We start from the raw sequence: 13,045 nt of genomic DNA on the forward strand, positions 1-13,045 counted from the left end.
GAGGGCTGACTGCTGTCAGACTTGGAAACCTGGCGTGGGTTTTGTTTTAGGCCCCAGAAAGTCCTTCTCTTTATCCAGCTGAGATTTTTTTTTCTTTCCTCCCCTTCCCCCCCCTTTTTTTCCCCTTTTAGGGCCACACTTGTGGCATATGGAAGTTCCCAGGCTAGGAGTCACATCAGAGCCACAGCTGCCAGCCTCCACCACAGCCACAGCAACTCGGGATCCAAGGCTCAACTGAGACCTACGTCACAGCTCTTGGCAATGCCAGATCCCTCACCCACTAATCGAGGCCAGGGATCAAACCTGCATCTTCATGGATACTGATTGGATTGGTGTCTGATGCACCACAGTGGGAACTCCTACTCAGTTGAGATCTTAAACCTCAGCTCCTTCCAGCTCACCAAGCCTGTACCAACTCTTTCCCCATTACTCCCCCAGGGCTCTTGGAGATCAAGCCTTCCCTACCCCTAGGTGGAGGAGCAGAAGAGACAGGAAGAGGGGAAAAACACAGACTTTATTGAAATGAGGTAGTTGAAGGTACAGAGAAAACCTGGTTGCCTGGGGCTCAGGTTTCCAGAAAGAGTGGGGCCTGCACTGTCTCTGCGATGATCAGAGAAATGCTTGCTGCTGGTAGGAGCTCTCCTTGCACCTGGGCCTCCCTGTGCTGCCCCAAGGGTGGGATGGAGAAGGGGAGGAGGGTCCTGGCTTTTCCTGGAGGCAATAAATAGGGGAGGAACTAGTGGGGGGGGGGTGTGCCTGCACCTTCCTGGTAGAGGCTTGCTGGGGGCAGGCCTCAAACAACATTCCAGAAGTCTCTGAAGTACCAAGTTCCAAATCATTTTGGTATCTTAGAGATGAGGTCGCTGGTGGGAGGAGGCAGGTCTCAGAAAACAACCTCTAGAGGCTGCGTTAGTGCAATACAAATGTGCCAGGAAGGGGTTAATAGGGTTAGATTGGGGGGGGGTTGCTTTTTGGTCTGTCACAAGGCAGCTGGTGCTATTGTAAGGGCTGTGGTGACTACACAGATTAAGCATGGGTAATATGCCTGCACCCAAACACCTCCCACACAAGAAACCTCAAGGCCTTCTCTCTGTCTGGGCCTGGACGGGGGAGTTAGGATAAGAGTGCATGAGGAAAAGTCCTCACAGCTCAAAGGCACTGGACTAAGAAATGGCCCATTGCAAAGACAGGGGGATCCAGAAGGTGGGGGCTCGCTCACACCCACCCTCTTGCTGATCCCCGGATTAAAGGCCGAGGGAAGTCCTTCCCTCCATATTTGACAGATTGGGTGTCTCCTGGGGACCCTCTGGTCCTGTAGGGTCTCCAGTCATCAGCAAAGCGGTAGCCCATTCCTCCCAAAGGCAACTCTAAACCAGAGCCCCAGCCTTGGTGAGGATGGCCCGAGGAGTAAAGCCAAGGCCTGGGGTTAGGGAGAGCCCAGGGGAAGGCAGATCCGCGGTGCTCCCGCTCCCATGCTGGGGAGCCCAGTGGGTTGGGAGGTATCAGTTCAGGAGGTGACGGAGCTGGGCGAAGCTTCCGGGGAGGTGCACGTGGACTGATCGGAGGCGTCTCCAGCCGCCTCCTTGGGACAGCCTGGAGGGGCTGGGGGCACCCGGCCTCCCTCCCGCTCGCGCTTCTTCTGCTTCATGCGCCGGTTCTGGAACCAAATCTTGACCTGCGTCTCGTTGAGCTCCAGGGTGGCGGCGATCTCCACCCGCCGGGCCCGGCTCAGGTACTTGTTGAAGTGGAACTCCTTCTCCAGCTCGGTCAGCTGCCGCGTGGTGAAGTTGGTGCGCAGACCCCCGGGCGCGCCCAGGCCCAGCTCCGACACCTTCGCTAGGGGCGGGGCGAGAGAAGGGCCGCGTCAGTCCTCGCACCTCTTTCTCCTTCCGCGCCCCTCCCCCGGCCCCGCCAGCCCCGCCAGCCCCGCACCCCCACTGACTACTCTGTCCAGCTTCAGCTCTCAAAGTTCCCATGGGTCACCGGGCACCCCTCCAGGTGATCTCCAAATCTGGATCAATCCCCCCCGACCCCGCACTCCCATCCCCCATCCCTCCGCCGGACCTCAGGTCCTGGACCGGGGCGGGGGGGGGGGGAGGGCGCGGGGGGGGGAGGGTGCGAGGGATGCACACAGATCAGGAAGTGGGGGTGTGTGTGAAGACTTACTCTTAAAGGTAACCGGGCACTCGCTGGGTGGGGAGACCCCACCTGACCTGAGCCTGGGCAGAGTGCTCTTACCTGCCTCTACCCGCTGGCTCCGAGGAACCCAGCTCAGGAAACCTCAGCATCCAAGCAGCAGAGCCGCTCTGGGCCCCGCAGCACGTCTCAGAGTGCTGGGTGGCCACGTCTGAGCCCTACCTGTCTTGGGTGGGTTCCTCTTAACCTTCATCCAGTCGAAGGTCCGGGCTGTGGGGGTGCAGGTTTCTGACGCGCTGGGTGATTCCTTATCCTCGGAGAGCAGATCAGCATAAGCTGGTGCAAAGCTCGCCGCCTGCTCGTTCGTGTAAGGGGGCTGCGGGGGAGGATACGGCCCCGGGCCCGCTCCACCGGTTCCGTAGCCTTCGGACAAGCCTCCTAGCTGGGGCCCATAGCTTGAAGGTTGAAAATAGCCTCCATCTCCTTCCGGCTGGCCCAGAGGGTAGTACTGAGAAGGCCCATAGCTAGGGCTGCAGGCAGCCGGGGCGAACCCTGAGGTCGCGGCGCTGGGGAAGGGCACCCCCAACGCCGAAGGTGGCTGTTGGGCCGGATAGCCTGAGTTCTGCTGGAGCGCGGGGCTGGGCAGCCCCGCACCATAGCGGGCCTCGCCTGCATAGCTGTCAACAGCGGGAGCCGAGCTGGGGGGGAAGGAGGTAGGGGCGCTGTGGGCGCTGTAGGCGCTGGGTCCCCGATTACAGAGTGGGTACTCTAAGAAGGAGTTCATCCTATTATAGTCCATGCGTGGAGGCCGCAGGAGGGTCGGCCCGTTTGGGGGAGACACCCTCTTGCCCTACAACCTTTCGGCAGTATGTCACAGCCCCGCAGCTTGCATCCATGGCCTAGCCCAGCTCGCCTGGGCCAGGGCTCCCCCAGGAAGGGGGTAGGGAGTGGGGAGCGGAGGGGCGCATGTGATCTCTCCCAGGCCAATGGGCGCAGCGGGCCAGAGTTTGGCAGCCCCAGCGCCCATCCATCACCCCCCAAGCATTAGCATGACAAAGACACTTCAATCACCCGCAGCCCATCCATCTGAGGGCGACGTGGAAGCGTCAAAAACATCTTTCTTCAAAGACTTTAGGAAAGAAGGGACCAGAGGGAGGGGGGGAGTTAGAGGAATATTCAAGACTTCCCTCCCAACCCCCAAGGCCCTCAATAGGCTCCTGGGTTATTAGATTTGGACAAATTCAAACCAGCTGCCCTTCATTCTTCCCACCCACCCCCACCCAAGGGATCCTTCCCCCCAAGTCTGTAGACCAGGAGATGGAGAATCCAGCCTCTTTAGCCCAGCACTCCCACTCTGAGTTTCTTTCTCCCAGTTTGTCTTGGGGTGAGGGGCTGGGAGCGAGGGATGTTATCTTGGGCCAAATGGACGACTGTGACGGAAGCGGGTGCAAAAACACCCAAGGGTGTGAGGCAGGGCTTAGAATCTGGAGGAAGAATACATTAAGCGAGGGGTGGGAAAATGGCATTTCAAGGAACAAGCCAAGATGACAGAAACGTGGAGAGGAGGATGAGAAATGCCCCGTTCTCCTCTCCAGCTACACCCCTCTCTCCTCATTCACACATTCATTCCTCTCCCTCAGCTTCTCTTGATAGTCGCTCTGTCTCAATCCATCTCTCTGTTCGTCCATCTCTCTCCATATTTATATTTGTTCCCTACCCATCCATCAACTCATCTCTCCGGATGTATTTATCCTCTCTCTAGCCATCCATAGCTGTAGCTGCCTCGCTCACTCAGACTCAAATAACTCCCTGTATCTCTCCAGAGAGCCACAATGAGCACCGAGCTAGGGTGATGTTTACTTACAGGTGCAGAGGAGACATTTTTATTCTCTTTCTGTGGTGTTTAAAACCAGCGTGTTACGTTCTTCTGCTCCTCTTCTATCACCTACCCCGTCAGAACTCCCAAGCCTCCAATCCATAAATTCAATACCAATTGCATCTGCAAGATCACTCAAATTTCCGATGAATTTTCTCAAAGAGATCAAAGACGGTTGCTTAGAGAATGGGAGATTCACCATGAGGCTCAGGAGTCGGGTCGCACCCTTCCCAGCTCTGTGTATCTGTGGGGTTAGGGTTGGGGGAGGGGAGGCGAACAGGAAGTGCCTCCTTGACTCCGTTGGGACAGGGACAGAACTGGAAGGGCAGCTCTTAGGTAGAGCCCATCGACTGTCCTCCTCCAGACTCTGAGGACAAGAGCTTGGCGCAATCCAACACCCACGCTCATTTGTAACCTGTCAGGGTGTCTGCCTGGCCGGCCGGAGGCCTGGGGCCTGGGCTAGGGCAAGTCCAGGAGGGCAAGGGTTCAGGGGATGATCTCTGTAAACAACTGAGCTGAGCCAGGCAAGGCGAGGCGGAGGCAGGTGGGACAGGTCCAGAGAGGACCCTCGAGGAGGCGTCTCAGGTTTCCCCGCCCCCACAAAGGGCAGGGCGAGGCCCCAGGGCTCTGCAAAGGAGGCCCCGAAGTCTCTCTCCCTCTCTGTCTCTCCCTCTTTCTCGGTCCCAGGCCCCTCGTTTTGCCTGTCCTCTATCGGCCTGGCCTCTCCCCCTTTCCCCTCTCTCACCAGAATCCCACTGCCTGCCTCGTCATGCCTGTGAGTCTTGCTTGGCCCCCAACTATGAAAGAGCTCAAAGCATCTCGCGGGACCCCAGCCCCCCTCCCTCCTCACGTGTACTCGGCTTCCTTCCCTCTGCTTCGGGGCAGGACCAGTTGTGGGGAGGGGACCAGCTGGCACCTCCTTTAAGAGACGTGCAATGGGGGAGGGTGAGAGACGGTCCCTGCGAAGGGTTGAGGGCGGACAAAGGGAAGGAGTGTTGGCGGGGCAGGGGCGGGGGCGGGGGGGCTGCAGACGGATTGAGGGGAAAAGGCCCGTCGAGGTGAGAGCCAGAATTTTCTTTCTCTTTCCCGATGCTCCCACATGTTTGTAGCTCCTCGCACTGTAAGCTCTTCTCCACAGAGGCCTTTGGAAAAGAAGAGTATAGGGTTTCTCTTCTCACCCCAAATCTGAGCTGGGCCTCCCTCTGACCTGGCTGCCCTTCTTCTGGGAGACCTGAGACGCCCATGTCCACTTTTCCCCGAACACAGGGAGAACCTCCTCGCCTCACCCCTCACCCTCCTAATTAAGGGAACAATTTGAGGTCTAATGGAGGAAGTAAATTCCAAATTGGTTTAATGAAAGAGCAGAAATCATTCCAGGAGTTGGGGAACTGCAGTCTCCCTAGTAACCCTAGTAACAGCCAAAGTCACCACCAGTCTATTATAAGGACAAGAAGAAAGGGGTGGAGCAAAAAGCCTCAAGTTATACTGTCAAGTACAGGGATTGCTTTGGCCTCACTCCGTGCTCTCCAGTTCATCCCTGAGCCTTGCTACCTTCTCTTGTGTAGCAGAAAGATGAAAACTTCTGAGAGTTGAACTTCCCACTGTGGCGCAGCTGAAATGAATACGACTAGGAATCCTGAGGTTCTGGGTTTGATCCCTGGCCTTGCTCAGTGGGTTGGGGATCCGGTGTTGCCATGAGCTATGGCGTAGGTTGCAGACTCGCCTTGGATCCTGGTTGCTGTGGCTGTGGTGTAGGCCAGAAGCTGCAGCTCCGATTCGACCCCTAGCCTGGGAACCTCCAAATGCCATAGGGAAACTCCTGCGAGTCCCTGCTGGCTCTCCCAGCTCCAGCAGAAAGGACTGGAAGAAAAAGAATCTTGAGTCCCTAGGCTCCCAAGTCTCTCTTCCTCCTTAAGAGAAACTTCACTGGCCTCTGGCCTGAGGAGAAAGTCTGTGGAACCTGGATTCCTTGCTAAGCCCACAGCAAAACAAACCAAACCAACTAACTCACAAACAAAGAAATGTGCAATTCACATCTGGAGTAACCTATGGCCTATAGGATTTTCTGGTCGATCACATTCAATTCACCAGAGAAGTTCTGGGTGGACCCAACACCAAAGTGAAATATAGTTGATTTCCTCTTTTCTACAATCTATTTAGACATACAGGAGAGAAAGAAGAACATATGTATGTTTAGAACTGAAATTATCTTTGAGAGGTTCTGGGTGACCATTCAAAAGAGAATGGGGATGTGGTGGAAGTTTTCTGTGGAGGAAGCAGCTTTAGCTGGGCCTTGGCAGGAGTGATCTGGATGGTTCTTTCATTAGGCCCTTAAGTGCCTCTCTGCCTGCTCTCCCCAGCCCAGATCTTGGAGGCCAAAGAGCAAAGATTGGAACCTGAGACTTAAAAGAATATTCAGGGTTATAATTTTTTTCCTCTATAAGAGATGGTCTCTTTTTGCTGTTTGTGGGACGAATGGAATTAGAAATCAGTGGTATGGAGGAGTTTCCGCCGTGGCTCAGTGGTTAATGAATCCAACTAGGAACCATGAGGTTGCAGGTTTGATCCCTGGCCTTGCTCAGTGGGTTAAGGAGCTGGCGTTGCCATGAGCTATGGTGTAAGTCGCTGACGCGGCTCGGATCCCACGTTGCTGTGGCTGTGGTGTAAGCCGGCGGCTACAGCTCCCGATTCGACCCCTAGCCTGGGAACCTCCATATGCCCTAGAAATGGCAAAAAAGACAAAAAAGAAAAGAAAAGAAATCAGTGGTATGGAGTTCCTGTTGTGGTGCATCGGAAATGAATCCGACTAGGGATCATGAGATTGCAGGTTCGATTCCTGGCTTCGCTCAGTGGGTTAAGGATCCAGCGTTGTCATGAGCTCTGGTGTAGGTCACAGATGTAGGTCACAGATGCGGCTCGGATTTGATGTTGCTGTGGCTGTGGTGTAGGCGGGCAGCTGTAGCTCTGATTAGACCCCTAGCCTGGGAACCTCCGTATGCCACAGGTGCGGCCCTAGAAAGAAAACAGAAAAAGAAATCAGTGGTATTTCTTTTAATACAAGTGTCACAGATCTGATTGAAAACCAAAGGCTGTGTGTGGTGCAGATTACAATGGGAAGACTGTTAGTTTGGGGGTTAGAATACTTGGGTTCAAACCCTTGCTTGGCTATTTCTTAGCGTTATGATCCTGGACAAGCTTCTGAGTTTCTCTGAATCTCAGCCTCTGAGAAGAATGAGTTTAATACTACTTCACTGTATTGTTAGTAGGATTAAAGCAAACGAGAAAACATAAACCATAGAGAAACTCTATAAATGCATGCTATTAACATTACATGCACATTCTGAAAGGGTATGAGTCAGTCTTCTGTTTTTTAATATAATCGGCATGTTAAAATACGGAAATATGTGATAGGAAAATAGCACATGTGCTATTTCTTATGTAACGCATCACCACATTATGCAATATATTCTTTATCATATGCAAATTTCACTGAGAAGTCAGAAGATTGGCTCTGTTTAGACAAAGGATTTTCTTCTAACCTCAAGGGTTTTTTTTTTTTTTTGAAAAGTAAAGCCTAATATTATATAATCTATAAAGAACCCGAGTGATTAAAACTGCAGCAGGAAAATTCAAGGTTAGATATTAGCAAGAATTTCCTGAACTTCCAAATGTGGGGGAAAAGCCTTCTAGGGAGGATGTTGTCTATCCCTTCGATTTAGCTTAGAAACTGTCCTTCCCAGAGTCGGGTTTGAACCTGACTTCCGTGATGTCAGAACAGGGTATAAACTTGCATCTGGAAAGAGAAGTAAGTCAGAGAGTTGAGATCTTTCTAAAATGAAAGATTAGAGTGACATGCAGAAATGAAATAATTTTCTACCTAATTGGGTTTATCCACGTGTGGTGGTTGTAACCAAAATATCCGCATTGGAAACCTTATTGAACACTGATCAGGCTGAATTTGTGATTTTTCTTTGGCGGTCAGGAAATAAAGAAGGTCTTGGGAAGCCTTTATACTTTTGACTCTTTCCTCCGAGGAAGAAGCAGTTTGTTAAATCTCCTTCAGACACCAAATGTCTGCCTCACCCCTGAGTGTGGAGAGGTTAGGGGTGGGGGCCATAGGAGGGCAGAGCTGGGCTGGAAAAGTCAGTGGAGGATTTGGGACACAGCAGCCACAGCAGGTGGAGGGGATGATGTAGAGCCCTAGAGTATACTTTCTGCAAACTAAGGACATGTATTTAATAAAGCATATTTTGCTTTTTTTTTTTTAAGGGTCTGCACTCATGGTATATGGAAGTTCCCCAGCTAGGGATTGAATCAGAGCTATAGCTGCTGGCCTACACCACTGCCACAGCAAGGAGAGATCCTTAACCCATTGAGCGGGACCAGGGATCGAACCTACATCATCATGGATACTATTAGGGTTTGTCTGCACTGAGCCCCAACGGGAACTCCAAAAGTATATTTCAGGAAGATGTACAGTGGGACCAATAAGTGTTTGCCTGAGACTTGGGGGAAAGGTGGGCAAGGGGATTCAGCAGAGCTGTTTAGAAAGACCCAGAATTTTTACCTATCCTCTGACACCCTAGCGACTGGACAAAACTTAACTAAAGGGGTTTTTTGTTTTTGTTTTTGTTTTTGTTTTTTGTCTTACTGTGATTTCTTGGGCTGCTCCTGCAGCATATGGAGGTTCCCAGGCTAGGGGTCAAACCGGAGCTGTAGCCGCTGGCCTACACCACAGCCACAGCAACTTGGGATCTGAGCCGCATCTCCAACCTACACCACAGCTCACGGCAATGCCAGCTCCTTAACCCACTGAGCAAGACCAGGGATCGAACCCACAACCTCATGGTTCCCAGTCGGATTGGTTAACCACTGAGCCATAATGGGAACTCCAAGGGGGGCTTTTAAAGTCTAGTGCACTCCAAGCCCAAAACCGATTTTTAAAAAATAATAAAGTCTAGTGCACCATGTTAAAGAAGCATTTTGTATAAAACATCCTACTCTTTTTCAAATAAGAATAAACATAACCAAATTGGAGAAGTTGGGGAAGGTGCAGAGAATGCAAATCAGTGGAAAACTTGGCTAGGACACCTCTGAATACTCATATTTATTGGCTATCTGGCACATGGCACACAGCATTACAGCCCGCTACAAACCAGTTGAAAAGATTTCTCTCCCTGCTCCTTTAAATAATGACGGGGGCATGATTGTTGGTGTAAAGTTACACATTAAAATTTGTTTAAATGGTTCCATCAGATACTTGGGAGGTGGGTTATCATCACACATCAAGAGTCACCACCTCCATTTAAAAGCACATGACACCAGCCCTAATAAATCTTTAATACATTGTAAACACTGACAAATATACTTGTGGCATATACGGATGCAGAGAACATTAGAGGCTCTAGTTCTCCCATTTATTTTATAGTTGGAGAAACTGAGGTCTGGAAAGGGGAAGGGACTTACCCAGGCATCAGTTAAAAAAAAAAAAAAAAAGTTTGAGTGACTCAGGTTATCATGATTGCAAATAATTCCTCAATCTAATGGTCTTTTGCTTTCACCATAATATTAACGAGCCATTCTTCTTAAACGAATGACTCACCAAGAGCAGAGCAGACTGACCAGCAGCTTTCAAGACTGCATTGAAGCCTTCCCACTCCAACCGCAGCCAATTTATAACCAGTCTGTGCTACAGACCCCTGAAGAGGAGCCCTGCCCCAGTCAGGATGGGATAAGTGAGTGCAGCCACCTGACACTGCTCTCTAACCTGCCATCACCGGAGGAGGGGGGTGTCTGCTGCCTTATCTGGAAACCCCTCCTCTTCTCCTTCCTTCTCCATAGCCAGCCTGGAAAACTCAGGTTAAAGAGGACGACCCTAGAGAGGAAACAAGGAAAAGGAGTTTTAATTTGGAACACAGACATCCTGAATCTCAGTCCCTTATGAATCTCAAATTGCCAGGCATTCCTTTGAATCTGAAATTGGATGGGATGGAAAACAGGGGTCATTTCCCTTTGGAAATGCCTTGCCTCTTTGTTCTGTTTTGGGGGTATCAGAGATGGTGACTTTTTTGAATATGGGACAGTGGGAAGGACAGAAAGGCTGTGTGTTGCCTATGAAAAGAGTTCCAACTTCTCTCTTATAATAACCTATTGAGGGAAATATGGAACCTCCTGATGCCCTGGACTGGCTGCTTCTCACCCCCAGGACACACAAAGTACCTGGATCTAAACAGGTAGATTGAGATTTTGGCTGGACCCTCCTGACTCCCTACTTACTTTGCCAGGGAGGAATCAGGAATGATGCAGCCTCAGGCAGAAACTGAAGTGCCCTTTAGACTACTGGTTTGGGTTGGGAAGGATTGGAAGGCCAGGTAAAATGGGTCAAACATTCTTGGAGTTCCCGCTGTGGCTCAGTGGTTAACGAATCTGACTAGGAACCATGAGGTTGCGGGTTCAATCCCTGGCCTTGCTCGGTGGGTTAAGGATCTGGCGTTGCCGTGAGCTATGGTGTAGGTTGGAGACGTGGCTCAGATCCTGCCTTCCTATGGCTCTGGCATAGGCCAGCAGCTGCAGCTCTGATTCGACCCCTAGCCTGGGAAACTCCATATGCTGAGGGAGTGGCCCAAGAAATGGCAAAAAAAAAAAAAAGGTCAAACATTCTTAAGCAGGAGGAAAGCAGGAAGCAAGGTGGCCATATGACCCAGATGACCCAGCAGGGCATCTCAAACTTCAATGTGCATATAAATTGTTTGAGGAGTTCCCGTTGTGGTGCAGTGGTTAACGAATCTGACTAGGAACCATGAGGTTGCTGGTTCAGTCCCTGAGCTTGCTCAGTGGGTTAACGATCCGGCATTGCTGTGAGCTGTGGTGTAGGTTGGAGACGCGGCTTGGATCCCGAGTTGCTGTGGCTGTGGCATAGGCCAGTGGCTACAGCTCCGATTCGACCCCTAGCCTGGGAACCTCCATATGCCATGGGAGCGGCCCAAGATATAGCAAAAAGACAAAAATAAATTAAATAAATAAATAAATAAAAATAAATTATTTGAGGATCTGCTAATTTGAGATTTTGATTCAGTAGGTTTGGAGTGGAGCCTAAGATTCTGCCTTTCGAACTAGCCCACAGGTAGTGCTGATGCTGCTGTCCTTAGAGAAGCAAGGCTCTTAGGGGACTGGAGCCTCAGAGGCCCCTGAGTATTTCAGGCCAAGCCATGAATCCAGGATATAAATTCTCTCCAGCAAAGCAGACCCTGCATTTTTGTCATTGATGAAGGGTGCTCTCCTTTTGACCAAAAAAAAGCTGGAAGGTGGGCATTTAGCAAGAGCCTTATTGTATTCTTGATTTTGTAGGAATCTGCTATAGCATAAAAAGCATTTTTAATTAGTCCAAATTATCTAGTTTGACTGTCCATAGAAATCAAAGCCCCAGCTGAAATGTATGTTTTATTTTGTTGGTGTAGAGATGGCTATGTGCTGTGATTTTTAGCATGTTAAACACTGCCTATGGGCATATTTTATGGAGAAATAAACACACAGCCCAATGAGATGTATAGTGTGGTTTTAATATATTGTATATTCACTTATTTATGGGGAAAATAAACACACGAACCAATAAGCTGTGTATTATTGCTTTAATATATTGAATTTATTTCATACCTATATATTTTATGAGGGAAAATAAACTAATAAGATACACGATATTATTATAATAACACATCTAATTGTTCTATATTAATTTATTTATGAAAGAAATAAGTGCAATTTAACATGACATAAGATTATTTAATGCAGGAGATGAATTCTATATTAAGACAGTTTAAAGGATTAAATTCCAGTTGAATAAGATGTGTGTACTTCCCACACAGAGGGACCAGGTTAAAAAAATGTGCAAGGGCCTGTCTAGTCTTATATGTCACGACCTACATTGGCTCCTGGCGTTTCCTGACAGTTTTTGCCTCTCGGTGCCTGGTACTCCAAGCCCCCGTCCTGCTGGACCAGGAGAAAGTCTGAAAGGCTCGGGGAAATAAACTGCTTTTAAAGAAGGGCAGTATCTGCTAGGGAGGTAGCCCTGCAGTGTCTGTTTCTGAGCCGGAGAAATATTAAATAAACCTAAGGAGGATGGATGGCTTTCCAGGGCCCTTTAAATCTCCACGTTCCCCAGAACAAACCAGGAGGCAGATGGGGAGATCGATCCTCGCTTCCCGCTTACTGGCTTTGCAAGTAGCCTGGTAAGGCGCTGTAGGGGATAGGAGATAGTGTTGAGATGGGCAAATGAAGTTGTTGGCAAAGACAGGTAGGTCTGCATTTGGAGAAAGCTCAGGTTAGGCATCAAATCCCAGAGTGAAGGATCAAAAGTCAGATTTGGCGAGGCAGACCCGGGCCTGCAAGACCCGCTGCTCACCCCCTCCCATTCCCACCCCCTCGCCGACTCTCCGTACATCTCGCGTCCTCAGCATCCGCTGGGCTCCTTTTTTAAACAATATAAAACCTAAAGAAGGCTCCCTGGCTCCCTTTCCTCCCTGGCGTCTGGATGATCCGGAAAGGCCAAGGTGGGTGCGGAGACGGTCCCCGGGGCTGGACCGCGCGCATCCCGAGGCGGGTGTCATGGCGGCCGCAGCCTCTTCCCGCGCCCTCCCCGCCGCCCGGCCCCAGCGCCATTTTGAGCATCTTCCTTGCTTCCCGGTCTCCCTTCCGCTCTCCCCGCTCCTCCTTCGCTCCCCGTAGGCCAAGCGCCTCCCAGCGCTGCCCGGGCCTCCCTGGGCTCGTCGCCCCGCCGCTCCTCGGACGCTCCTCCCAACCCCGGGAGTCCTAGGGTGACTGAGGGGCCCAAAGAGCACTGATGCCTGGCGCCGCTGCATTTTCCATCTGGCCTCCTTTCTTGTCCTCTTGGAGGCCAGTTCCCAAGAAAACCCTTGACTCCTTAGCCCTGCCTGCGTCCCCAGGCCTCGGGTCCGCAGGCATCCTGGCTCAGGAAAAAGCCCCTCCCCCCTGCTTGGGGCACTGAGGCGAGAAGCCTTGGAAACCTTTACGACCCCT

General features: G+C 51.1%; 1 protein-coding gene across 2 annotated transcripts; it reads right to left on the bottom strand.

The window, feature by feature from the left end:
- Window positions 1-495: 495 nt before the first annotated feature.
- Window positions 496-5,256, bottom strand: HOXB1 (homeobox B1). 2 transcript variants are annotated; one of them, XM_084983006.1, is made up of 3 exons: window positions 4,001-5,256; window positions 2,359-2,449; window positions 496-1,836 (listed from the first exon to the last, which is right to left on the bottom strand). In XM_084983006.1, the coding sequence occupies exons 2-3, from the start codon at window positions 2,387-2,389 to the stop codon at window positions 1,508-1,510; spliced, it is 360 nt and encodes a 119-aa protein (XP_084839132.1). In that variant the 5' UTR covers window positions 2,390-2,449; window positions 4,001-5,256; the 3' UTR covers window positions 496-1,507. The 2 variants fall into 2 exon arrangements, with proteins under 2 accessions (XP_084839132.1, XP_003131593.1); XM_003131545.2 differs by lacking the exon at window positions 4,001-5,256 and having other exon boundaries at window positions 2,359-3,067.
- Between the last annotated feature and the right edge of the window lie 7,789 nt (window positions 5,257-13,045).

Source organism: Sus scrofa, chromosome 12 (genome assembly GCF_054392235.1).
Source record: "Sus scrofa isolate SSC_HxYL_T2T_F1_AM1 chromosome 12, Sscrofa_HxYL_maternal_Yorkshire_Landrace_v2.0, whole genome shotgun sequence".
NCBI lineage: Eukaryota > Metazoa > Chordata > Mammalia > Artiodactyla > Suidae > Sus > Sus scrofa.

Bases quoted from the DNA above. Each gene is read 5' to 3' on its own strand.
- HOXB1 (XM_003131545.2), bottom strand. From the start codon at position 2,935: ATGGACTATAATAGGATGAACTCCTTCTTAGAGTACCCACTCTGTAAT. The intron at 1,837-2,358 runs GTAGGGCTCAGA...CCCCGCCCCTAG, and splicing joins GAGGAACCCACCCAAGACAG to CGAAGGTGTCGGAGCTGGGC.